The 27,281-nt window shown below is 36.9% G+C and overlaps 1 protein-coding gene across 1 annotated transcript; it reads right to left on the bottom strand.

Moving 5' to 3' along the window:
- Positions 1 to 7,572: 7,572 nt before the first annotated feature.
- Positions 7,573 to 11,293, bottom strand: LOC145013233 (alpha-xylosidase 1-like). The gene is made up of 3 exons (XM_078972041.1): positions 10,967 to 11,293; positions 10,033 to 10,718; positions 7,573 to 9,664 (listed from the first exon to the last, which is right to left on the bottom strand). Exons 1-3 carry the CDS (start codon positions 11,212 to 11,214, stop codon positions 7,782 to 7,784), a joined length of 2,817 nt encoding a protein of 938 aa, XP_078828167.1. The 5' UTR covers positions 11,215 to 11,293; the 3' UTR covers positions 7,573 to 7,781.
- Between the last annotated feature and the right edge of the window lie 15,988 nt (positions 11,294 to 27,281).

Genomic DNA, 27,281 nt, shown 5'->3' with positions numbered 1-27,281 from the left:
TCTCAAAAGTTTTATGCCTGTAAAATATTTAACTATAATATATCTTCTTATTAATTGTTTATAAATTTCAAATCAGAACTAAATAATTTGTTTTTCCTTATTGTTTAAAGTTGGGTAATATTATAATTATAAGTCGTTTAAAAATGTTTTGGTTTTTGAAAACCGAATAATAAAAACCGATCCAACCGAATTATAATTGGACTAGATTTGAATTTAGTTTGGACTATTCAGATCCATGTTTTGAAAACCGATCCATGTTTTGGATCGGATCAAACCGATCCATCCAAACGAACACCCCTAAAGCTATTACTTGTAGAAGTTATTTGTGAAATATTTATGTTCATGGTACAGTTGATTACTCTAATGGTAAAGTACAATGCTAAAATTGGTTAAATGTATTAACAAATGGTATAGTTGATTACCCTAATGGTAAAGTACAATGCTGAAATTGGTTAAATGTATTAACAAATGGTATAGTTGATTACTTTAGTGGTAAAGTACAATGTTGAAAATGGTCAAATGTATTAACAAATGGTGGAGCTGATTACTCTAATGGCAAAGTACAATGCTGAGATTGGTTAAATGTAAATGCAAATGGTCAAATGCAAAGTATAATGTTGTACTGATAAAGGCAAATGATCCATAATATAAACATAACAAACATACCATAATGTAAAGATAAGTTACCATAGGGGGGGGGGGTTACATCATCTAAGATCCATTACAAAAGATTAAATAACAAAATATCAACTACCATGTACCATCCATTTATTTGTACCAAATTTCCTGAAATATATCCTAAAAAGGCAACCCCAAAGGTACATGAGAACAATTGGATGAAAGGTGCACTTAGTGGGTGTATAAAGTAAGATGTATAAAATGTACTAAAAATGGCTTCCTATATAAATACCCAAGTATACCATCCCTACCTAAATCCATAATATCCCTACCTAACTACTCTAAATTCACTAGATTTGAACATGTCGAACCACCCCCATCCTTGTTAAAAACTTCCTTTTAAGCTTTAGTTTAGTGATCCTCTTAGACGACTTTGTTTTCCTTAACTTAGGCAGTATCAGATGGCCTTCATCATTAGCCTCATTACTATCATCATCAGCCTCATTACCATCATTTAGAACATCACATTCACCTTTAGTCACAACATCACCTTCAACTTCAACCATACCACCTTCACCTTCAATCACAAGATCACCTTCACCTTCTACAAGAACAACACCTCCACCATCACCTTCATTTTGAACACATTCACCTTCATCATTTAGAACATCATTAAGAAATTAGCCTTCACCTTCATCAACAACATGCTCCTCCTCATTTAATTCCTGATGCAAACAATAACAAACATATATAAAGGGTAAAAATATAAATTAAAAAAAATAAAAGGTTAACAAATTAACATCTTAACTGGTAAAGTGTCATCAAGTTTAATTTGCACCCTCGTGCTTTCTATTTCAGCTATGGAATATCCCGCTTCAAGTAAATTTGTTATTTCTTCTACACTTATCTTGATTATGTTTGGGAGAACATATGATACATTTCCTTTAGTGAATTTAGGTTCTGCACCACCATCATTCACCAACGGAACATCAGATATATCTTATGCATCTTCACCACCAAGAATTTGATCAATTGCATCTTCAACTTCATCAAGACTCTCTTTTAGCTCTTGGACAACCTTCACTGGAACATCATTTGTTTCTGATTCTATCACCATAATGACATTAACCTCATTCACCAAAGGAACTTCATTAATAATTTCTTCCTTCATAGGGACCTCAATTGCTTCCTCTTCTATTGGAATATCATCAACCATTGGAATATCATTAACAACAAGAACCAAATCATCAACTATTGGAATATCATTATTTTGGTCAAAAAACGAACAATAAAAAATCAACCAAACTATATGAGAGTCTATGATGTTCAGGGTAGAATGAATATGAAATGGTGATCAAAGTGATATGAGTGATTTACAAGGAAAGCCCTTGATCATTGTTAGGATCTCCGACATAAAACCTTGGGAGTTGACAATGATCACCTGCCTTGATAGTTTTATTGATTGAAAATGATGATTACAGAGATGTATGTATGAAAAGCAAGTACAAGTATCGTAGTTCTCCTGAGTGTCGTGTGTAGTGTACTAAATACAAGTGTTTTTTATAGTCTAAAGCTAATAACAAGAAGTCCAAAAATTCTCGGATCCTCCAAGATCAACTTCTAGACATTACTTGACTTGGTCTTCCGAGTGTGACTATTCGTTGATAATAAGTCGTTGGCTGATTATTTCTACACATGTGAGAAAAATAACAAAGCATATAACCATTTAAAAGTTAGGAGTATAAATGATAATAGTGAGGATCCTAAAGTATTTTTGAGGATCCTGAGGTTTGAGGATCCTGAATGTAATTCTAGGATCCTGGCCCTAACAATTGCCCCCAAATTATTCTTGTGAAATATTTTGGAGTTAGTTGCCAATATTTAAAGGTATAATTTCATAAAAAGAGATAAGATTTCTAAAATGTTAACGGATAAGATAATTTTTAAATCCTAACGGTTAGAATTCTAGCCGATGGAGTAAGTCACATCAACCTTTTACCTCTACGTAATTTTTGTATGAATATAACACCTTGTAATTCAGTTTTTCCTTACTATTTTATCCTCCACTCTTGGTATTCATTGAATATCATTCGAAGGTACTTTTCTTGTTTCCTTTTCTTTTTGTTCCTTTTTGGTTTCGATCATGGGCAGGAAAACAACTTGACCTCATGCAAACATCATTGCCATACCCGATGATGATTTCACGGATCATAGGATATTGTCTTACGAGGAAACTTGCAACTTCACTGATGATGATATTAAGATGTTGAAGTCGTCTAGAACCTTTCCTGTTGACATTGTCTTTAGGGATTTTGATGCTAGTATTCAACCCGGTTATGTTTCTTCTACTTGGGTTTGTGTCCCCGAGTATCCTTTCACCCTAGGGCTTTCTTATCCTTACTTTGGAATCGTTTCATAACTTTTTGAGATCACAAATATATCGTATATCCAATCTATGCCAAAGATTTGGACGATCCTCTATTGGATCGATCACTTGAATCATTCCAGGGATCTTTCCTTCAGTCCAAATGAGCTACCTATTTAAGGATCTCGGCATTCACTTTTCGTATCTTTTATTATGTTTTGCGGCCTTTAAGTTTGACATTTTGGTTCCTCCCACTGTTTTTATGTCGAAATTTAAGGATCCATAAATTCTCCTTCTCTATTATATGAGGGGTCCTGACTTCTTATTGTTTTGTCTAGGATCCAAAAGTACCTGTTACTACGCCCATTTTACCCTTGCTGACTTGGATATAACAATGTCCAGTGGTCAATTGACGATGAATACAGAGAATACTTCGCCCCCTCCCCCCCTCTAATCTTGAGAGACCTCATAGATCTGACCGTAAAAACTCCAAGATCTAATAAAAGAAAGAATACGGGTTCCACTGAATTGAGCTTGGAGAATCTTGGGGTAGAAGATGCGCTCTAGAAATTGGTTTCGATCATGGGCAGGAAAACAACTCGACCTCGTGCAAAAATCATTGCCATACCCCATGATGATTTCACGGATCATAGGATATTGTCTTACGAGGAAACTTACAACTTCACTGATGATGATATTAAGATGTTGAAGTCGTCTAGAACCTTTCCTGTGACATTGTCTTTAGGGATTTTGATGCTAGTATTCAACCCGGTTATGTTTCTTCTACTTGGGTTTGTCTCCCTGAGTATCCTTTCACCCTAGGGCTTTCTTATCCTTACTTTAGAATCGTTTCATAACTTTGAGATCACAAATATATCGTATATCCAATCTATGCCAACGATTTGGACGATCCTCTATTGGATCGATCACTCGAATCATTCCAGGGATCTTTCCTTCAGTCTAAATGAGCTATCTATTTAAGGATCTCGGCATTCACTTTTCGTATCTTTTATTATGTTTTGCGACCTTTAAGTTTGACATTTTGGTTCCTCCCACTGTTTCTATGTCGAAATTTAAGGATCCATAAATTCTCCTTCTCTATCGTATGAGGGGTCTTGACTTCTTATTGTTTTGTCTAGGATCCAAAAGTACCCATTCCTACGCCTATTTTACCCTTGCTGACTTGGATATAACAATGTCCAGTGGTCAATTGACGATGAATAAAGAGAAGACTTTGCCCCCCCCCCCCCCCCCCCCCCCCGCGTCATGAGAGCCCCTATAGATCTAACCGTAAAAACTCCAAGATCTAATAAAAGAAAGAATACGGGTTCCACTGAATTGAGCTTGGAGAATCTTGGGGTAGAAGATGCGCTCTAGAAATTGGTTTCCTTTTCTCATGTTGTAAGAATAAATATCCTCCTTCTCTACCTCTTACATCTTTCTTGTTTCAAGTGTCTGACCCTATCTCTGCTGAGTTGAAGATTCATGCTGAAAGAGTCGAGCAAGCCCTCAAAGAGCAAGAGAAAATATGGAAAGCAACCAATGAGGACCTCCTAAAATGGTGGAGCTCTTGAGCAAAGAGAATTCCGAAATGGAAGAGGAGCGCATCGTGGAGATTGAGGAAGTGATCGCCGAGGAAAAGACCAATGCTGGTATAACCGTCTGGGAAGCCAATATCAAACTAGTTGAAGATGCAGCTAATGCAGGATCCTAGGACCTGGCAAGGTGGTGTGCCACCTGGCAAGGTGGTGTGCCACTCTTGCCCAATTGACTGGTGAATCTACTAAAATTGGTCAAGATCCTGAAAGGCATCGGCCAAAGGCGGGCATGAATGAGGAAATCCCGGGCGATGATGACCAATCTAAGGTCTACGCCGGCAAAGAAGTAGATTAAATAGTTTTTGGTTTCAAAGGATAAACGACAATATAATATTCTGTTTTTTCACAGGGTTGATAGATAACCCCTTTAATGTTATGGTTGTTTAATAATTCTTTGCACGTTTGATTTTCGAGGATCCTTATAATCAGGATCCGAAGGAGTTCAAAGTTTACAAGAACTCTTAGAATCCAAATAAGCTGAAAACAATTAGTAATCCATTTAGGATCCCAAATTGGTCAATATCCATTTAGGATCCCAAATTGGTCAATATCCATTTAGGATACTTTCGATCATATAAGAAATACATCTCTGAGAAATAATAAATAGAACCTGATTATCCTTCGGCTTCGCGATTTTTAGGACTTACTCCAAGTGAGGCACAAAGTGCACAAAGTCACGATTCTTTTTACTCCATAGGATCTTAAAGTTCGTTCATGGAAGGATCCTTGTTTGTAGCTTGCTTCGCTTCACGAACAATTACAAACATTATGATCGGTGAACTTTGGAACAATCATTTATTTGACCGTTGAATATTTAAAAAATATTATTTTTTTAAATTTATCAAAATCATATTGACCTATAAATACTAACACTTTTATACATATTTCACACTACGAACACATCTATTTTTTCTAACTCTCAACTATTCGTCAATTTATTATGGATCAACATCAAAATACTCCAACCACTCCAAACACCTCAAGCATCCCAGATGATCTGTATGTACATATTGGTGGATACATGAACATGTTAACATTCCAAATTCAACAATAACCCCTATTCACCAACCATTAATACTCCACAAACTACTTTCAACAACCATACCCACAAAAATTCCGCACTTCCCAATACCAGGCCTTTCAAACACAACCTTTTAAACCCCAAACTCAAGTTTCGTTTTCTCAAACCCAACCTACAAACGTCGACAATGATGGAAGGTTCCAAGAAACTCAAACACCACAAACAAGAAGACAAAGGAAACGAAAGACTAAAGAAATGGTTGGGTTGGACCGAAGATGATGCATCAGTGTTAGCGAGAGATAGAAAATCTCTATCGGAAGACAAAGAAAAAGGCAATGGTCAATCACAAGATATTTTTTGGAATTGTGTTTTACACCACTTTCATGTGAAAATAGGAAAGAGTCTTTATTGAACGTATGGCACGGTCAACGGAGAATGACGTGAGTTATGAGCAAGTTACAACAAATTTAATGACCTTTTTCAAAATTTTACAAATATATGCAAAAGTAGGAGCAATGATTTGAAATATTTTATCGACCACACTCAAACAATAGAAGTTTACCAACGATTGTAAACTTTTCGACCACCAAAAAGCATGACTAGTTTGTCGTGAAGGTCCAAAATGTTTCCTTAAACCATAATCGCTTTCGGAATCCACCACCAACTCCAACAAAGAGCCGAAAACATCCGAGTCGTGTGTGGTTTTCGGTCTCAACCTCAATGATGACATTGACGAGAATGAGGGGAAGGTCCACCTAAGTCACCCTTCGTCGATCGATAAGAAGAGACAAAACTAAATGGGCAGTATCATCGCTAACAATAATGCTTACTGACACTCAAATTTTGTACACAATGCTGCAATCGAGTATCGTGTCGAAAATATCTAGAAACATTTCTAAAACTTCAAAGAAAAGTCTGCGAAAAATATGAACATTAATTTCTTTTTCTAGTTTTATCTATCTATTTAGATTTAAATTTCTTTGGGTTTTATTATTAATGTAGGTTTAAATTTTTATGTTTAAATTTTAATTAGTAACGTAGGTTTTTTAATAAAAAATTTATTTTAATTTTATTAGTAAAATATTTATTTGGTTTTGAAAATTATATTTTTTATTTAATGTAATATCAAAAATAAAAATATAAAAATAATAGTCACGGGAAATGGTAAGCATTTTCAAAAAATTTTAATGTTGTTGTTCGTTACTTAAATTTTAATGTTGTGAAAAAATGATATGAATTTAATTGTCGTTACTTTTTAAGTAAATATCTAGTCATCATATCCCTCGGCCTTAGCCAACCTAACACGTTGATTCGAATGATAATTTTTTTTATCATGCTATTTATCATTCTAACCTAAGGTTTTAAAAAATAATAAAAAGTAACAGTATCCTTGGACTATGTTGTATTAGGTCTTTGTTTGACAATGTTGTAGTAGGTCTTCAATTGACAATGTTGAAAACATGCTCATAATGTCTTTACTTTGCACCACTCTTCTCGCCGTGATTCATCCATGCTTGTCAAATCAAAACCATAATGTTGATTTTCGTAAAATGTTCAATACTTCCAATAGTTAATAAGAAAGTTTTTCAAACTAAAGACATAATCAATAAGTGTGATATAACTTGGTGATTTAAGAATTAAACGTTTCAAGATCAAAGAAAAAAGAAAAAATGTCCTATGTTCAAATATCATTCAAATTTATCATGGTCTACCATTCTTGAAAAACATTAGTAGGTTTGAAATGACTATTGACATATATCACTAAATACAATATTCCTTGCTCATCACCATTTCTTTCAATATAATTTTTAATCATTTAGTGTAATAAAAATTATTTTTGTATAAAACATTAAATAAAAATCATAAGTTTGTTGTATTGAATGTTTAAAGAAGGCATATGTTTTGTAATCATTTAATCTAATAAAATTAATAACTACATATTCCTTCTTTTTGCAATTAACACCAACATATATAAAAAAACACTTTTGATTAAAAATCTAAAATAACATTTGCATTTGCAAAATAACATTAATAAAATTCTCTTATTACATCAAATTCCGATGCCAAAAGGAGGAATCACTTGCATTTTAGTCCCTCTCGTTTCGCCAAATTGTCTAAAAACCCTCAAAAATAAAAAAGACCAAATAACGGAAAATTTCCATGACAAGCCCCTTAACAATTAACTAATTCCCAAAGTCCACGACATTGTAAATTGTTTACCAACTGGTAAAGCCAGCCCTCCAATTTCCACCATCACACTCTTGTTCTCCTCCTCTCCAACCTTTTTCATCTCATTCAAAAACTTATGCTCAGTTTCCACCATCTTAAATTTTGATACATCCAAAATACCTGCATTTCCCTCAACATCAATCGCAAACTGTCCACCAATCCCAGCTAACCCTACCACGGTAACTTTCTCGATCACCCAACCTTTATCAAGAGCATAACTACTGTCTGTGACATCCGACCACACCTTTACGTTTTCCTTTGATGCAGACGCGTAAAATTCAACATAAGTTGATTGACCGTTCCCAAGACTCATATCGGGAAGCTCATCATCATCAAGGTATAACTTTCCTTTAGCACGGGCCTCCGTGGCCCCAGCTGGGAAAGTTACTATAAGAGTAAATGGTGTCATTTTTGCTTCTTTTGAGATCAAGCCTCCCCTTTGCATCGGGAGGATGGTGTTTTGATATAAGTGGACATTGATCACGTGCAAGGGAGCATCTAGTGTGACGGTTTGGGTTTCTTTTGAAATGATTGCTTGACTAAGGTCAAACAGATTGTACCATGTTCCAGGTGGGAACACGACTGACACATTGGTTTGACCTTGGTCGAGAACCGGTGAAATCATGAGACTCTCACCAAGCAAGAACTGTGTGCTTAATCCATACAGTTCTTGGATGTTGGGGAACGAGAAAAAGACAGGTCGTGCGATGGGTGCTCCCGTTGTATGCGCCTCGTAGGTCAAAGTGTACAAGTATGGAAGCAACTTGTACCGCATGCCCAATGCGTTGCGAGCTGACTCCGCTACTGTTTCCCATTGGTAAAGCTCTTGTCGTGGAGAATAGTAGTTTGCATGGTCTCGCGAAAAAGGGTAAAAAGCACCGAGCTCGATCCAACGGTTACATAGTTCTTCAGTTGGTTGTGGGTAAAACCCGCATATGTCCGACCCAACCATCGGAATACCAAAAATCCCGAAATTCAACATGGTATGAATCGAATACTTTAGATCATTCCACGTCCCTTGGTTATCACCCGTCCAATGAGCAGTATAATGACCCGATCCAACAAATGTGGATCGAGACAGTATAAAAGGGCGTTTCCCTTGAAGCGCTTGCAACGCCTTGTGAGTCGCAATCGCGTGAGTAAACCCATACATGCTATGAGCATCATACTCCCGGACACCATTATAATGAACCGCACTTGTAGCAATAGTCTTGTACCCAATCGGGACATGGGTCCCGGACGCATTGATCTTATAAGGCGGGTCATCCCATTTTGTTTTCGTTATATTCTTGCAATCCAAACAACAGATCCAACCGGGACCCGTCCCGGTTGGACACTGCTTCCCTTGTGGAAGAGTACACAAACCCGAACAGAAATTCGAAGCTTCGTTCATATCGATCCACAACCCGTCCACCGGAACAATCTCATGAAACCGCCGGACTTCATCCCCCCACCATGACACGGTGGCTGGATTTAAAAAATCCGGGAAGTTGACTGCACCAGGCCAAACTTGAGCAAGATAAGGCTTACCATCGTACTTTATAAAGACATCTTTTGCAAGACCACGTTGGTAAGTTCCATAAGAGGAATTAACACCAATTCCAGGGTCTATAATGACGATGTATTTCATACCACGAGCGTGGATTCTCTGCAAGAAATCTTGGAGTTTCGGTTGTGGGTAAGCGGTGGGGTTGAGGGTGAAGTCTTTGTGGCCATCCATGTGATCGTCGTCGTTCCATATAACGTCGAGAGGAATGTTAGCTTTGTTGTAATTTTCAACCACGTCTTCCACCACTGATAAATTGTGGTAACCCCATCTACATTGATGAAATCCTGTAATTATAAAAAAGTTTCGATCTTTATTACTTTCTTGAAAATGAAAATCTGTTTATAAAATAATCAACATTATCTTTGGATTATAAATAAATAAATAATAAAAAGATTCCTCCCCTTTTTTAGTTGGTGGGTCAAAGACTTTACGACACAGAAGTACACAACCATGGAAAAAAAGATCATTTTACAAGATCGAAAAATCTTTGTCTTTTAATCGAATTTTCTATTTTATTAAATTAGTTTTTAAGTTTTTAAGATGCATTATGAAGTTGTACATTACAACTTCACAAAGCATTCAGCTTGCAACATGGGATACCTGGTAGCGGTGGCTAAAATAAGAGAAAAATACGATAATCGGTAGTACTAACCAAGGGACCAGTATGGCATAGGCGCCGGTCGGCCAACGAGCTGAGTGTACTGATCCACCACCGCAAGCGGCGAAGGTCCCGAGAAGAAGTAAAAGTCGAAAATACCCCCAATCACTTTATACGTCAATGAGTTCCCTCTGTAAAGTACATCCATTCCATTACTGTTCAACAACAGAACTCCGTGTGCATAAGCTTCTCCACCCACATTCCTCAAATCCATGTACATCGGATGTGACCCATACAAATCCATATTCAGGTTAATCGCCGATTGATCCGTCGTCCACAACGTGTATGGCTCGTTGGGGTTGAGTTTGATCCCGTGTGGCTGCGTGTTCTCTCCTAAACCATACAACGACGCGTCTTTTGGAAGCGAGGTTGAGATCTCTAAGTACTGATCTTTGAACACCAAGGAGTTGTAGGGTGAAGATTGGTCGGAGGTGGAGTTGAATAGCGTCTCGCCGTTTAATTTCCTTCTCACGGCGAACGAGAATGGGTTGGAGATGCAGCTGAAGATTAACTCGCCGCCGGAGAATTCGGAGACGGTGATTGGGTTTTTCCTTGACCGGCCGATGGTTTGCGTCGACGGCGTCGGAGGTCGGTCTCTTGGTAAGATATCGTATGGCACTTCCCATCGTTGCTGCTGTGCATCGCTTATGTGCACCCTCAACCGGTCATCGGTTTCATGCCTGAAACCAAAAGCTTCATGCTAAGCACAAATAGCAATTTCCAATATTTGCCCATTTGATTTCATTTATGAACATTTCACCCCCTACATTTCTGAAAAGGGTATCCTAGATGGCTAGATCCGGTTTATTACACAATGAGCATCTTTTTTAGGGGGTAAAGTGGAATATGTAGATAATTTATGGGGCTGAAAGTGAAATATGTGAAAAAAGGGAAAGTAAAGATGGTGGGTGAGTCAGTTGAAGCTTACTTGATGTACAACTGCAAGAAAGGGATGTCAGCGCCATAGATGTAGTTTCTCCGGTTGACTTGAAGACGGCCGACAAGACCACCGTCAGGCGACTCTTGAAGAGACACCAGAGTGTAGCCATTGCCAATCTTGGTGGGTGGTGATGTCGTTGCCGGAGTGCTTTGGGAAAAGGAACTAGATATACATGTAGATATGATAAGTAACAGAGTAAGGTGAAAGATGGCCGGTGCCGGAGAAGAAGACACCATTGTTGGTGTTTGGGGGTGGTGGTGCTGTTGAGAAGGTTACAGAGAGGTGTATATATATAGGCAGACTGGAGGGAAGGGTTTAGGGTAGTGATAAGATAATGGTGGTATGCTAAAGATCATGTGAGTATTTGGTCCCACGCAATACATCAAGACAAGCTTTGATTGTGGTAAGTTGGAATTAGGGTTTGTATTTATGTTCAGGTTCCATTTTAAAAAACACCACACTTTTTGGACTGGTTCGTTTTTTGTATATATTAATTGCGGTGGATGAAAGGTAGTTTTGGGTAATGCAAAGTGAGCTTTTCTTGTTAATTTTAGATAAGTAGTTTATTTCTTAAGGTTAATCAAAAATAATAGTAAAACGGAAGGGATGATGATATAATAAAAATAACAATCCTTTTCAACATAAAAAAAAAAAAAAGTAAATTGTACAACGCCTACATAAACTCATCATAATACTCATATCGGAGGTACAAACACCAACAATATATGAGACATATTTGGGTTTAGACCTTCTATGTGAAATTCCGCACCTTCACTAGGTTCTAATCTCAGGCGTAAAAATGGTAAAGTGTATCATTTGAGTAGCTTATGTAAACTCGTATTAAAAAGTAGTTTAATCGTGGAACATTAACATTATTTTAGATGTATTCTTGTTTTAACTTTGAACATTTTGTTTGAAATTATGCACGTCAATTATTTATGTCAATTGTGAAACACTATAAATAATCTACGTATACCATGATTTAATAGAAAACGATGTTGCAAACATCTAGTAAAATTTTCTTTAAATCCATGTTTTAATTTCTCTGGAATACCACCGGATAATATTATTTATGTTAAATTAAGTTTAGCAAGATGCTTTTATTTTGCAAAATATGGAGATTTTTGTTATACAAGGAGCATCTCCAATCCATCTCTAAAATCTATTTTTTTTTCTAAATTTCTTCCTCATTCTCCTTCAACACTACCCCATTTTCATCTCTATTTTATTATTCCCCCCAATAATTGGGGGAATACTATTAATATCTCCAAAAATAGAGTTGATGTTTCGGTTGCCGATTTTAGTTCCTCTTTTTTATATATATTTTTAGTTTATTTTTATTTACTATGTCACACCCCAAAACTAAGAACGGCGGAAACGTTCTGGGGCGGATGACGTCATGTAAAGTATCACAACAATGCAAAGTAGTAAACAAGCAATAACACCATCCATTGCATTAATAGTATAATTTTAAATATACATGTGTTCTTTCATAGAAATAAACAACATAAAGAATAATCAAAATAAAAGACGAATCTTGATTGCTCCGTCTTCATAAAACCTGGTCATAGTACCTGTCTATTGGTGACCTGAGAATACAAGTTATTTTGAAAGCAAGTATCAACATAAAGCCGGTGAATTCATAAGTATTTTAATGACATTGATTTTAAAAAACTATAATGTAAGACTTGTAATTGTTTGAGAAAAAGTTTGTATAAGTATTAAAGATCCTAGAAAATCTCATATTTCCTATTAGTATGAATGTAGTCTTCTACCAAGACACGACTGTTTTGTAAGTATGCATCATTGTAAAAATGATGGTTTTTCCTATGAATAACTATTATTATAAAAATATAGTCTACATCTTCGTTTAAGTGAATATATCACAAAATAAAGGTAATAGGGAAAAATAATATATTTATATCAAAATATATCATACCTCATCGTTTATGTAAATGTCTCGCAAAATAAATGTAATAGGAGAAATAATATATTTATATCAAAATATATCCTACCTCATCGTTTATGTGAATGTCTCACAAAATAAAGGTAATAAGGAAATAATATAATCCTTATGAAAGTATCCATTTGTATAGGATAGACACGGCGTGGAAACTCGCCGAACAATACAACCTAGAACATCTGTAGATGAACACACCTTCTGTTGCAAGCAACCAAGTGTAGGATGGTTAGTCCATGAGTATGCAGAAGTATGACTTCATGTAGTATGTAGTAATATCTCTCCATATAGTATGTACTAGTGTCTCTTTGTATAGTATGTGTTCATGTCTCTTCGTATAGTATGTACTAGTATATCTTCGTATAGTATGTATTAGTGTCTCTTCGTATAGTATGTATTAGTGTCTCTTTGTATAGTATGTATTAATGTCTTTGTATAGTATGTATTAATGTCTCTTTGTATAGTATGTATTAGTGTCTCTTTGTATAATATGTACTAATGTCTCTTTGTATTGTATGTATTAATGTGGTGTATGTATTGACTCATGTATGAACTGACTCTTAGTGTGATTCCTTGTACTAGGAATACTAAATAATATCTCCTAACTATACCTATTATAGTTACTAGTAATGTATGTGTATAGCCGAAAGTATGCCTTTGCTACCCAAAGGTATTGAATTGACTGACATAACTTTTATGTCTACATATGTATACATAATATATAACTAATATTTAGACGACATTCGGACAAATAACCGATACTCTAAGGCCACATCCAAACAAGGAAAAGGAATTAAAGCGAGCTAGCGGTCCTAAGTCCTTTAAACATTACTTATATAACTATACATATATAGGCATGCATTTAACAATATAAAAGTACAAGAGAAGTTTTGTAAAACCTTTGAAAAGTTTAGTAAATAAGAATTGATGACTTGATGTTAGTTTATAAAACGATTTAAAAGTAGTTTGTTTGGTAAGAACAATTAAGAGTATAAGAAATCATTTGTTTGAAACATAGATGTAACAGAGTTTGAAAGGAAAAATATAGTATGTAATACAGTTTGATAAAGAGTTTAGTATGTAAAGATGTTTTGAAAAATCATTTTAAAGTAGTATACTGAATAAAATAGCTAAAAGTATAGTAAATCTATAGTTTGATAGTTATTAATCACATGTGATTGATATAGTAACTATCATGATTCAACTTGTATTCCCCCCCACCACATAAAAGCATTTAAAAACATTTAAAAGGTGAATTAAGGGGTATGAACTCACCTGTAGTGAGTGGATCGTATGGAAGTGTCGGACAAGTGCTAGGTGTCAAGTGAAGACTTGAACACACACAATGATCCTAATAACACACACACACACACATATATATATATATATATATATATATTGATTATAACACTAAATAGATAAGTATAAACACCCTAAAACTTGGTAAACACTTTGGTTCAAGTGCTAGGAGTTCATTAGGGTTGCATCTAAGGAGTGTAGGGTTTCTCAAAGGAGTTTATGGTCCAAATGGTAACAACTCATGAGTTTACGGCCCATGGTCATTTCCCCATGATTTTACGGCCATAAACTCATGGTATTAAGTACCATTTTGTGTATTGAGGTCTTATAAGTCATAAAGAAGCATCCTTACTTCAAGTCTAGGCCTTAGGAAGTCATGGTGGCACAATCTTACTCCTTTATAGAGTGTACGACCCATGGACCATTCCTCATGGGTTTGTGGCCGTAAACTTTATGTATTCATGGTCTTTTTGATGTTTAAGGTCCCTAGTTCAATGGTGGTTGGTTCTAGGCTAAGTTCTAGGCATAAGGAAGGAAAAGAGGGCATCTTTGCACCCTTAAAGGGAGTTTACGGCCTTGGGAGATCCTTGGCCGTAAACTCTCATCCAACCCTGAAAACTTGATGTTTCTAAGGCTTAAACATGTTTAATCTAGTGTACAACAAGTTAGAACAAGAGTGCTTACGATATAGGAGCTTGAACTGGTCGGTTTTGGCCAAGAACACTAGTGTGTGTTCTTGGTGAAACTAATAACACTTGAAGATCTACACAAACGGAATGATTTCACAGATGAAATCATGTAAGATCACTAGATCAAGTAAGATATCAACTAGTTAGGGCAAGAAACACTTACAAATTTAAAGACCAAGAAGGAAAATCGGATGATACTTGAGAGGATTTTGATGTTCTAGTTCTTGAAAGTGATAAAAGTGATGAATATGACTAAGTGTCATATTTATACCCCTTTGGGGTTTACGGCCGTAAACACCATTTTTAGGCTGTAAACTCCAAACTCTTGGAGTTTTGAGACCTTATCGTTGCACAATAAACCCTAGGGCATCCTCTCTCTTGTTATCTCTTGAAGTACTAGGCTTTAGAACACTCAAACTGACTCCAAAACTGCTAAAATTTAGCGATTGAAAGATTGAATTTGATTGAATGCATGGATTGTTATAAGATAGAAATTTCGAGTTGTCACATCATCCTTCTGTTAGAGGGAATTTCGTCCCGAAATTAGAGTTTAGGTAAGGAATTAGGTATGAATAATCAAGTAAAGGGATAAGGTTACTTCCAATTCGATTGATCTTCCTGCTCCCAAGTGAATTCAGGTCCTCGCTTGGCATTCTAGCGAACCTCCACTAGTGGGATGCGGCTTTGCTTCGTACGCTTGAACTCTCGGTCCATGGTCACTACGGTTCTTCCACGAAGGTGAGGCTCTTGTTGAACTCGATCTCATCGAGTGGGATTACAAGCGTCTCGTCGGACAAATACTTTTTCAAGTTCGAGACGTGGAGGGTAGAATGTATGTTACTGAGTTCGTGAGTAGGTTGAATTTGTAATTTAGAGGGCCGATTCTAGCAAGAATCTCAAAGGTCCTAACTATCTTGTATTTAGCTTTCCACGCTTTCCGAAGCGTATCAAGCCTTCCCAGGGTGAGACTTCCAAAAGAATTGGGTCGCTCACTTAGAATTCCAAATGTTTCTTTCTCTTGCTTCTCTTCCCAGTCAATGGCCACTCCCTTCCGGGTCAAAGTCGTAAGAGGTTCCGTAATTCGAGAGAAGTTTTGAATGAACCTAAGATAATAGTCAGCGAGACTTAGAAATTGGTGGATTCCTGTAGGCGTCTTTGGTGTTGACTAATTCTCAACGGTTTTGGTTTTGGAAGGGTCCTCATGAATTCCCACTTCACTAACAGCGTGCCTTAGGAATTCGACTCTTCAAATCCAAAACTTGTATTTTAGAGAACTTCGCGTAGAGTTTCTCTGATCGTAATGTTTCCATGGCTTGTTGTAGATGCTTTCTATGCTCTGTCTTACTATGAGAGTAGATAAGTAGGTCATTTACAAGGATAATGACGAACTGATCCAAGTAAGGACGGAATACCCTATTCATTGAGTTCGTGATTACTACGGGCGCATTGGTCTTATCCAAGGGGTATCACTACGGACTCGTAGCGTCCGCATCGAGGTTGGAAGACCGTCCTCGGACATCCTTCTCTGACACTCGCAACTGGTGATATTTGGATCTCAGGTCCATTTCTGAAAGGTAAATCGTTGCTTGCGGTTGGTCAACCAATTCATCTATGCGAGGCAGAGGGTAATGATTTCTAATGGAAATATTGTCGAGGTCTCCGTTAGTCGATGCACCTACGGATAATCCGTCTTTCTTCTTGAAGAATAAGACCGGAGCTCTCCAGGGTGAGGACCTTGTTCTTTCAATTCCATTATTGAGTAGTTCGTTAAGTTCCCCGGACGCTTCTTGCATCTCCGTAGGTGTTAGACTGTAGGGCGATTTGGTTACAAGTGTATCCTTTGATTGGATTCTAAGTTTATTCGCATGACAGCACGATCACTCGTAGTCTTGAGCAGTCTCCGTCCTGAAGTTCATATTAGAAGTCATACATGGTTCATCAATCACAGTCTCGTGTATACGAGTTGTATATAATTAAGATTGAAAAGATAGTCGAATAATTGATTCTTCTTTAAGCTCACATCCAAACAAGGAAAAGAAGTTAAAATGGAATCATCAATTCTAAACCTGTAGAACCTTGATTATATACCACCCTTGTGTACACATTCTTCAGTGATAGATCAACCGTAAGGGTCTTTGGATTGAACTTGACGTACTGTACGAGTGGTACTCCAGGGAGGTTTGCTGAGGTTTCTTTGGAAAGGATACGAAACATGAGGTACCCTATGCATGAGTACCTCGGAGTTCTGGAATGACGGCTTCGTGATGTGCACGGAAGTACTTAATATTTTAATATTTATAACCTAACAAACTTAGACTAACTATGCACTTATAGGCAGTGTACCTATTCAGATTACAATATAGCTTAGGTAAGTCGGGTGTCGATCACAGGGAACGGTGTTACTTTATTTACTACTAAATTAATCTAATTGTTAACAAGCTAAAAGGGTTTTTATCTAATTTTGCAAGTTTAGATGAACTTAATTCTTTAACATTAACTTAATCAATAAACAAAACACTTCTATTAGTTCGAATCCACTTTCACTCAATGGTTATACATTAGCTATAACTATTACTGTTGGTGACCGATTAAGATAGTATTAGTAGTTTAGTTCTAAATCTACTAATTATTAATCAATTCATGTAATTCTATTTATGATTATACAATAGTTAACACATAATCAATTATTAAATAAGATTGGAGCCATGAAAGATTGATTAATCAAAACACAATTATAGTCATAATATGAGTTCTCTAACACAACTTAATTTAATTATTCAATTACTAATCTAAGATTGGTTTGATCTTAGCTCCAATAACTAGTGTTCACTAAATTATTAGGTATTCAAGTTCATGCAGAATTGTGTTCACTAACTACATAGAACAAGGATTCAAAGCAATTAAATAACTAATTCAAGCATGCTAGGTAAAATCAATCAACACAAGCATATCACCAACAATTAAAGTCAAATATAATGCATTAAAACCATGAGTTCCAGCTTCATCTAGCAAATAGAAGCAGCTAAATTTAGCTGGACATATTAACAGTTAAACAAACGAATGTTATAATCCAAAACATATTAAAGTGTACCAAACTATAAATCAATTTATGTACTTCTACTTCCTTGGTGTTGAAACCAGCTTCCAGGTATTTTTTTTTCTCCTCTGATGTTTCGTCTTCAGGAACCCCTCTCAGCCACCAAAAGTTTTTTAATTCGTAATGGAAGAGAGTTTATATAGTTTCTGGAAATTTACTTCTCACGTCGTGAGCATACCAATTCTCACGTCGTGAGATCGAGATAACCTTGTTCTGCACGAATTCCTTCATCCGCGTACATATCTTCTAGAATCCTCCCCTCACGTCGTGAACCATATATTTCTCACGTCGTGAGTACGCCTATTTTGGGTGATTTTCTTGTCCTTTCATCTTTTAACTCCCAAAGTTTCTTCCTTTAACGTTTTTAGACCCTTTTCTTCAAAATATCTTCTTTTTTGGCTACAAATAACATTTAAACTCATAAGTACCATTATTCTAAACAAATTACCAGCTTTTATATAAAAATGTACTTAAATATTGCCTAAAAATAGGTATAATTATGGCAATATCAAAATACCCCACACTTGGGCTTTGCTTGCCCTCAAGCAAATTTAAACTTAACCCTTTATTACTAACATCACATAGAACAATCCGATTCTAGCTCAACCATTATGCCAAGACCTCAACGCAGACATTTGTGTCTAAAATTTTCCTAAATACCCCCATACTTTAAATACTCACAATCTTCATAAACACTCGCCCACTTCTTCCGAACAATGCTCATTTTATGCATCCCTCCGAATCCATCCGCAGAAAACCTCTAACCTCAAGGTGTTTTTGGTTGAGCAACCCAAGCATACATAATCTAGAATTACAGTTTATGATACCACTATGGAGCTCTTTAGAATTCTTCACTTTCTTGATAATTTGATCTTTGATTTCTTTGAATTCACCACCTTGTTGTTTAATTTTTGGTATCTTCAACTTTTGAATTTCTTGGAATTTTGGTTTTTGTTCTTCATGCTTTGACTTTGATGCTCCAAAAATTCTTCAAACTTTTTCTTGTAATTCTCTCTCTTTTTTTTTAAACATGTAACTCACTTTTTTCACTCAATTCCCTACATGCTTAAGCAGGGGTGCTCAACTTCAACCTTTATTGGTTAAAGATAATATTTTTCCTGGATACATTTCTGGTACACGATGCTAAACATATTGCATCCTTCAAACTAAGCGAGGTTGTGTTTTTGTTCCATGATTTTACTAAAATAAGGGAGGCCACAAATGCACTATAACATGTATTGGCTCAACTAAACATTTGAGCTCTTATCGGATCATCCCATATAACACTGGCAACTAAAGTTCAAATTGTTGTTACTAGATTCAATTATCAAAATTCCAAAATTCCAAATTTTACCATTATCTAGCAATTTACTTTTTCTACCCCTACCCCACACTTATTTCATACAATGCCCTCATTGTATGCCTAAATTAATATAAAAATTAAGAGAAGGGAGAAAAAGGAACAGACTCCCCTGGGATAGTGGTGTGATCATCTCCAAAAGTGTGGAAAACGCGCATCTCGAATATGGACTCTGTGAAATAGAAACTTGGATCTTGAACACACGAGATAAGTAATGTACTGGAAAAATATAAAATCGAGTCTTCAGTCTTCAACAAATATGGTGGAAATCTCCAAAATAGAACGAACAATGTGGGAAAGCATACGCTACATTGTATGGTAGTGAAAATGAACCATAATAATCTTCAGAATGTTCACCAAAAAGAATAGTGGTGAACCGCACAATGAATATGGAAAAATATAACTCCTTTTTGTGAAAAATTGAAGCTCACGACGTGAATGTACTAAAACTCACGAGGTGAACTCGTTGCGAAGTGGATTTTGGAAGGCCACCGTAGGCGGACTCACGAGGTGAACCTTAACAAGTTCACGACGTGAAAACTAGAACATCAGAAATATTGTTCTTTCAGCTTCACTTTAATTCTTGAATTCCACCCATGTCTTAACGTATTAAGACTCTTCTATCCCTACTATTTTGGACTCCTCTCTTGAACTTTCTTCTCAATTGACTCACCCCACACTTAATTTAAAATATGGGTCTCGACTCTCGACTTGAAACACTCCCGGCTTACACACATACGCACTTATATCTCGATATCCTTTTTAGGTGCTCCTAACAATTTATGAGAAACAACAACCAAAGAAGAATAAAAGTAACATAATATCTTAATAGTTTTTACAATCCTAAATAAAATAAAACAAAACAAAACAAAATAAAAACAAATCAAACAAAATAAAAACAAACACTCAATCATCCTCCTCATCCTCGTTCGCCCCGCTCGTCCCGGCTCCATCGCCTCGTGGCATCCACAATTCTTCCTAGGTAGGAATATAGGGGCATTGAGGGGGCATGGTGGGTGGTCTCACCACATTCATGTGAGAGAACATGGCTTCCATTATTTGGGTGTTATAAGACATCCCCAGCGTAAATTATCTAAATAAGTACCTACCCGACTTTGGAATGGATCGGTAGGTATTCCACCCTCATGTGGTTGGGATCTACTCATCCCCCTGGGCTCTCACGTTCCGTCTTCGAGGCCGTGGTTGTGGTTGTGGTTCGGGCTCTTCATTCGGTTGGTCCCCGCCCTCGTCATCGCTGTGTGGGATCCCATAATACGTTCCATAATTGACCAACACCCGTATGGTCTCAAGATATCCCATAGAAAATTCATTCCCTTGCATATACGTGAGTGTCCGTGTAACCGCGGGAACGAGCACGCCATACCACCTAGCTAAGCGGGTGACAAAATGGCCACCACAGATTGGGCTCCCATGTCGGGAACTCACCGCATGTTCTGCCAAGTAACAAGCCAAGAAATATGGAAGATTGCAGCAAAACCCCGGTTGCAGAATAGACCACAAGAAAAACAGATTAATCTTTGTGACCTTGTCTCCATATTTTTTGTGGTGGATGGAGAATGTGATCAATCTGTGAATCAACCGGTGAATGGGTGATTTGATGATGCTTTCCGGCAATACACCGGAGTTGAAAGCACCAGAAGCAATATGGCTCCAGAATTCATATTGTGCCATCTCCCCATAATAAGATCGAGTAGCATCCCGTAGGAACATAGAGAACTCGGGGGACATGGTATCATGGGCCTCATATAAACCCATCCTCCTTGGAAATTCCACTAAACTACATTCCCTATATTCTCCACCCAAGCGAAAGGCCAATGTTCGAGGGTAGTTAGGATCTTGGACATCTTCTTGAAACGACACTGTGGAAAAGAATTCGACACATAGTTCCTTGTAAACTTGTTCTTGGATGGCAAACAAGTTACTCCATGTGTTACATGTAAACGAATACCCATTCCCCACAAAAGTCTTGATAAGAAACGGGTTTAGTCTTTCAACCAATCCCACCTCCCAAAGCCTTTGCCAATTAATTGATAGTGTTGTAAGATCAAACCTTAGAATATGATGATGTTTGAAACTGATCACTCAACATCAGCATATATTTCAGCGTCAGCATCAGCATCAGCGTCAACGTATAAACTGTTCAGTATATGTAATTTCTTTTAATGTAACAGATTTAGTATTTATCTTGTTTCCATAGTTATCGTATATTAGTTAGCTGGAACATCCCTGATTTGTAGGGATCGTCTATAATAGTTCTATATAGTCTTTTGTACGGGTTTGTGAAGAGGTTGTCTTTCACAAACCCTAATAGCCGCTTTGTGCGAACAATAATTTCTTTGTGAGATTATCATTCTTAATGAAAGCTCTTTGTGATATTTCGTTGTTCTGTTCTTATTATTAGTCATTGTTTGATAAATCGATTGATCTAAGGTCTTTTCAATTGGTATCAGAGCAGGTTTCTTTTATCAAACAAATGGCTTCATCTTCTTCTTCTTCAAACTCATCAAATCATCCTTCTGCTAAAATTCCTCCGTTTGATGAAACAAATTTTGCTATGCTATGCATTAGAGTCGGTATATGAAGACATGTTGGACATCATCGAAAAGGGTCCATATGTTCCGATGTATCAGCCCCTGAAAAACAACGTTCCTGATGGTGCCATGAAGAAAACACCTAGAGAAAACTGGATGGCAGATGACAAAAGAAAGAATGGTCTAGATGTTCGTGCTCGGGCTGCAATCAGCTATGCTTTTCCATACAATATCTTTGGGCTGGTTCAGAACTGCATCTCAGCAAAAGAGATGATGGATATACTGACTATATCTTTTGAAGGCACTGAAGAAGTCAAGGCTACTCAAATAAATGATCTAAACAGAAGGTATGAACACTTTTTTGCAAAGAAAGGTGAAACCCTGACTGAAACCTTTAACAGGTTTAATACTCTTGTTAATGATCTGCGGAGACTAGATCAGTTGAAGCATCGAACTATTCTAGTGCAGAAGTTTTTGGATTCTCTGGGTGCTGGTTGGGAGAACCATGTTGATGTGCTGAAAAATAGTGAGAAGATCAACACTATGGACTTAAAAAGTCTCTACGGAAACCTACGATACTATGAGGAATCCAAGCTTCAGAGAAAGGAGCTGATGAAGGATTCTCAGCGTGAGTCATCAGTAGCTTTATTCTCAAACACAAAGCAAGTGTCAGAGTCAGACACTGAAAACCATTCAGACACTGATTCTTCTAAAAGTGACACTGATGATCTTAAAAAGGTTGTGGCTAGTGCGGCTTTGATTGTGAAGACTTTTGAGAAATCAGGCCGAAATTTCTCAAAGTTTCAGAAGAAGATGAGTGGGAAATCTTCAAAAAGATCAGACGCTGACAAAAAGCATGGTACTGAAAGGAAAAGGAAAACTCAGTGCTTTAACTGTGGTAGCATTGATCATTTTGCAAAAGAATGCAAGCAAAGAACCCAAAGCTCGGATGAATACTGGAAGCATAAGTACAACAAGCTGGTTGAGAAACTGAAAGCAGAGAACTTGGAACATAAAGTTCTTGTCGCTGAAGAAGAAAAATGGAAGACTGATGAGGAGTCATCAGATGATGAATTTAAGTGTCTGATGGTCAAGATAGAAGACACTGATGAATGTAAAGTCATCAACAGTTCATTTGATGCTGATATGTCTGATGCAGTGGAAAACTCCAGGAAGCACAACACTGATTCTCCTTCAATGTATCAGGTTCAAAGCTTTGTTTCATATTCAATGAATGAAAAAAATCAAAATGTTTGAGTATTTGGGTGTTCTTAATTCTAAGAAGAATCAAACCATAAGAGATATGCAAAATCAAATTGATCTTCTTAAAACTGAACTATCCTTAAAAAATAACATTATTGACACTACTCAGGAAAATCTAAGAGTTACTAGTTTATCAAATTCCTCACTATCTGCTGAAATTGATAAAGTTAAAGACCTATTGAACAAAGAACAAACTGTTTTAAAACTTTGGGCTAAATCTCACAAAAATGTTAATTATGTTATTTCTGCTCAAATACCTCACTCATGTGAGAAAATCCTTGGGGGAAATTTTGCTGAGGCAGAAAAGGTTTTTAAATCTCAAGAAAAGGAATCTGAATTTTATTCCATAAATGAATTAAAAGATAGTTTCAAAAACACATTTATCAGCAACACCTTTATTAATCAGAGTCTCATTGATGAACACTGTGTTACTGACTCTAGTGGTGTTACTGAGTGTAATATTGAAATTACTGGAATTGATGCTACTTCTTATCCTGCACATCTTGTGAGACCAACTCCTCTCACTGAAAATATTATCACATTTCCTATCTCAAACGGAGTGTTTCATGATGCTCATGAACAACTTAAACAACATCCTGATTGCAGTGTTTCAGTACATAAGTCTAAATCTGATACTGATGTCAGCTCCACATCCATCACTGATTGTAGTTCTTCTGACACTGAATTCTTTAGTAATTCAATGTTAAATAAAAGGACTCAAAGTTCGCTTGGTGAATCTTTCAAATCTAAATGTGTTAAATCTAAAAATGTGTTTACCAAGAAAAACTTTGGGACTAGAATTTGCTACAGGTGTGGTGATTCAACTCACAAAATCAGTGAATGCAAGTTTGATAAAACATCATTAAGAGCTGATAACATCAAAGTTAGAAATGAAAAATGGACTCTTAAATCAAATTCTTTAAACTGTCTTCCTAAAGAGTGCTATAATATATTGTCAAATAACTTTGTGAATGACCCATCTTCCAATGGGTCAGTGTGTTCTAACTAGTTTCTCAGAACTGCAGGGTCAGGAGCATCTTTGGTACTTAGATAGTGGTTGCTCAAGACATATAACAGGATCCAAGTCTCTCCTGGAAGACTATGTCAAGAAAACGGGTCCTGCGATAACATACGGAGACAATGGAAAGGGGTTCACTAAAGGATATGGAAATATCAAGTGCAATAACGTGGTGTTTCAAAACGTTTCATATGTAAAGGGTCTCAAACACAATCTTATCTCAATCAACCAATTGTGTGATGCTGATTATGAAGTTCACTTTACAAAGAAGGAAGGAAGAGTTGTTAACACTGACAAGAACATCGTACTTTCAGCAAGTAGAAAAGATGATATATATGTTCTTGACATGTTCTCAAGTGATAAGTCGCTGATGCAATGTTTCTTTACAAAATCTCAAACCAATCTCAGCTGGATTTGGCACAAAAGATTCTCTCATTTGAACTTTAAGAATCTATCCAAAATATCCAATCAAGATCTAGTTAGAGGTCTCCCAAAACTCAGCTTTGTCAAAGACAAGATGTGCTCAGCGTTTGAACAAGGAAAACAAACCAAGTCATCATTCAAACCCAATTCATGTTCTAGCATATATGTTCCTCTTCATTTACTACACATGGACTTGTTTGGATCTATTCATGTTCGTTCCCAAGGAGGAAACAAGTATACTCTAGTGGTTGTGGATGAGTTTACTCGATTTACATGGGTGGTTTTCTTGAAGAAGAAAAGTCATGCTGCATAGGAAATTATCTCGTTGATTCGTAAAAATGAGACACTGACTGGTCTCAAAGTTAAGCAGATAAGGAGTGATCATGGCACTGAGTTCCGGAATTCAACTCTTGAAGAATTTTGTGATTATAAAGGCATTGGGCAGAACTTTTCAGCTCCTCGCACTCCTCAACAAAATGGAGTTGCTGAACGAAGAAATCAAACACTGATTGAGGCAGGAAGGACCTTAATGATTCATGCTGGTCTTCCCATGTGGTTTTGGGCTGAAGCTATTAATACAACTTGTTTTACTCAGAATCGATCTCTAATTCACAAGATTCACAAGAAGACACCATATGAGATGCTGAAAGGTCGAAAGCCGGACGTATCCTTCTTTCACGTGTTTGGATGCATTTGTTATATTCTTAATCAGCGTGATCCAAGATCAAAATTTGAGCCTAAGGCTGACAAAGGTATTTTTGTTGGATACTCATCTATTTCAAAAGCTTTTCGTGTTTTTCATGTGAACAGGCAGTGCATTGAAGAATCCATTCATGTGAAGTTTGATGAGGAATCATACACGGATGAAAAAGTAGCTCATTCTTCCTCTATCTTTCAAGAGCTTATCTCTTGCCCATATGATGAAGTTTCACACACTGAAGAAGAAGCTACTATTCCTGATCCTATCATTCCAGATCCAAATTCCTTAAATCAAGATACTGCGGTCAGCTCAACAACTCTTTTGTCTAATGCTGATGAAACTCTTGAGAATGAAGACTCTCCTACAACTGATGTTCCCTTTAGCAATAACACTTCAGCGTCAAATCTAGTGGAATCAGCATCTGGACATCGAAATCACCCTGTTGATCAAATTATTGGGAATCTTCATGATGGTGTCTGAACCAGAACTTGTGTATCTAATAATTTTTGCATGTACGTTAATTTCGTTTCAATGATTTTACTTGACAAGATACACTCAGCTCTTCAAGACGCTGACTGGATTAAGGTAATGCAAGATGAGTTGAACGAGTTCGAACGACACAAGGTTTGGACACTTGTTCCCAGACCATCAGAAAAGACCATCACCGGAACACGCTGGGTCTACCGCAACAAGGTTGATAAAGATGGTATTATTACTCGCAACAAAGCAAGACTTGTTGATCAGGGGTTCACTCAAATTGAATCCATCGACTACGGGGAGACTTTTGCTCCAGTTGCCCGCATTGAAGCAATCAGACTGTTTCTCGCATACGCTTCATACATGAACTTCATTGTCTACTAAATGGATGTCAAAACAACATTTCTTCATGGTGAGTTACAAGAAGAAGTATTTCTCAAACAGCCCCCAGGCTTTGAAGACAAAGAGCACCCTGACTATGTGTACCGACTAGATAAAGCTTTATATGGACTGAAGCAAGCTCCCAGGGCCTGGTATGAGACACTGACATCATATCTTCATGAAAATGGCTACAGAAGAGGAGCAATTGACAATACTCTCTTCATCAAACAGAAAGGCTCAAAAATAATTCTTATTCAAATCTATGTCGATGACATCATCTTTGGATCTCTAAATGAGAAGCTGAGCAACGAATTCGCTGAGATCATGTCTCAAAGGTTCGAAATGAGCATGATGGGGAAGATGACTTTCTTCTTAGGTCTTGAGGTTCAGCAACAAAAATCAGGTATTTCAATTTGTCAAAGTAAATACATTGCTGACATGCTAGTTAAGTATTCTCTCAGCGACTGCAAACCAGCTTCTACTCCAGTGTCCAAGACTGATAAGCTACACGCTGATCCCACCGGCGCTGATGTTAATCAATCTCTTTATCGAGGAATGATTGGATCTCTTCCCTACCTCACTGGAAGTTGACCTGATATAATGTTTGGAACCATTCTCTGTGCTATATTCCAAGCTAATCCCAAGGAGTCTCATCTTATTGCAGTCAAACGCATCTTTCGATACTTAAAGGCCACTCAAAACTTGGCACTATGGTACCCTCGTGACTCAGCGCTTGAACTCTTTGGATACACTGATTCTGACTATGCAGGGTGCAACTTAGACAAGAAGATCACGTCAGGTGGATGTCACTTCCTTGGAAATCAACTAATCAGCTGGTCCAGCAAGAAACAAACCTCAGTAGCTATCTCCACTGCAGAAGCTGAGTATGTTGCAGCTGGGAGATGTTGTGCTCAAATCCTATGGATTCAAAATCAACTTTTAGACTATGGGCTTAAATTCACAAAGACTCCTATATTATGTGATAACACCAGTGCCATTCAGATCACATAGAATATGGTTCAGCACTCAAAGACAAAGAATATATAGATCAGACATCACTTCATCAGAGATAATGTTGAGAAGG

This window comes from Lactuca saligna, chromosome 8 (assembly GCF_052625555.1).
Source record: "Lactuca saligna cultivar CGN05327 chromosome 8, ASM5262555v1, whole genome shotgun sequence".
Lineage (NCBI taxonomy): Eukaryota > Viridiplantae > Streptophyta > Magnoliopsida > Asterales > Asteraceae > Lactuca > Lactuca saligna.
This window is presented reverse-complemented; position numbering and strand designations above follow the sequence as displayed.

Excerpts from the sequence above, each read along its gene's own strand:
- LOC145013233 (XM_078972041.1), bottom strand. The coding sequence starts at position 11,214 with ATGGTGTCTTCTTCTCCGGCACCGGCCATCTTTCACCTTACTCTGTTA. Across the intron at positions 10,719-10,966 it reads TTCTTGCAGTTGTACATCAA|GCATGAAACCGATGACCGGT; the intron begins GTAAGCTTCAAC and ends TTTTGGTTTCAG. Across the intron at positions 9,665-10,032 it reads TATGCCATACTGGTCCCTTG|GATTTCATCAATGTAGATGG; the intron begins GTTAGTACTACC and ends TTATAATTACAG.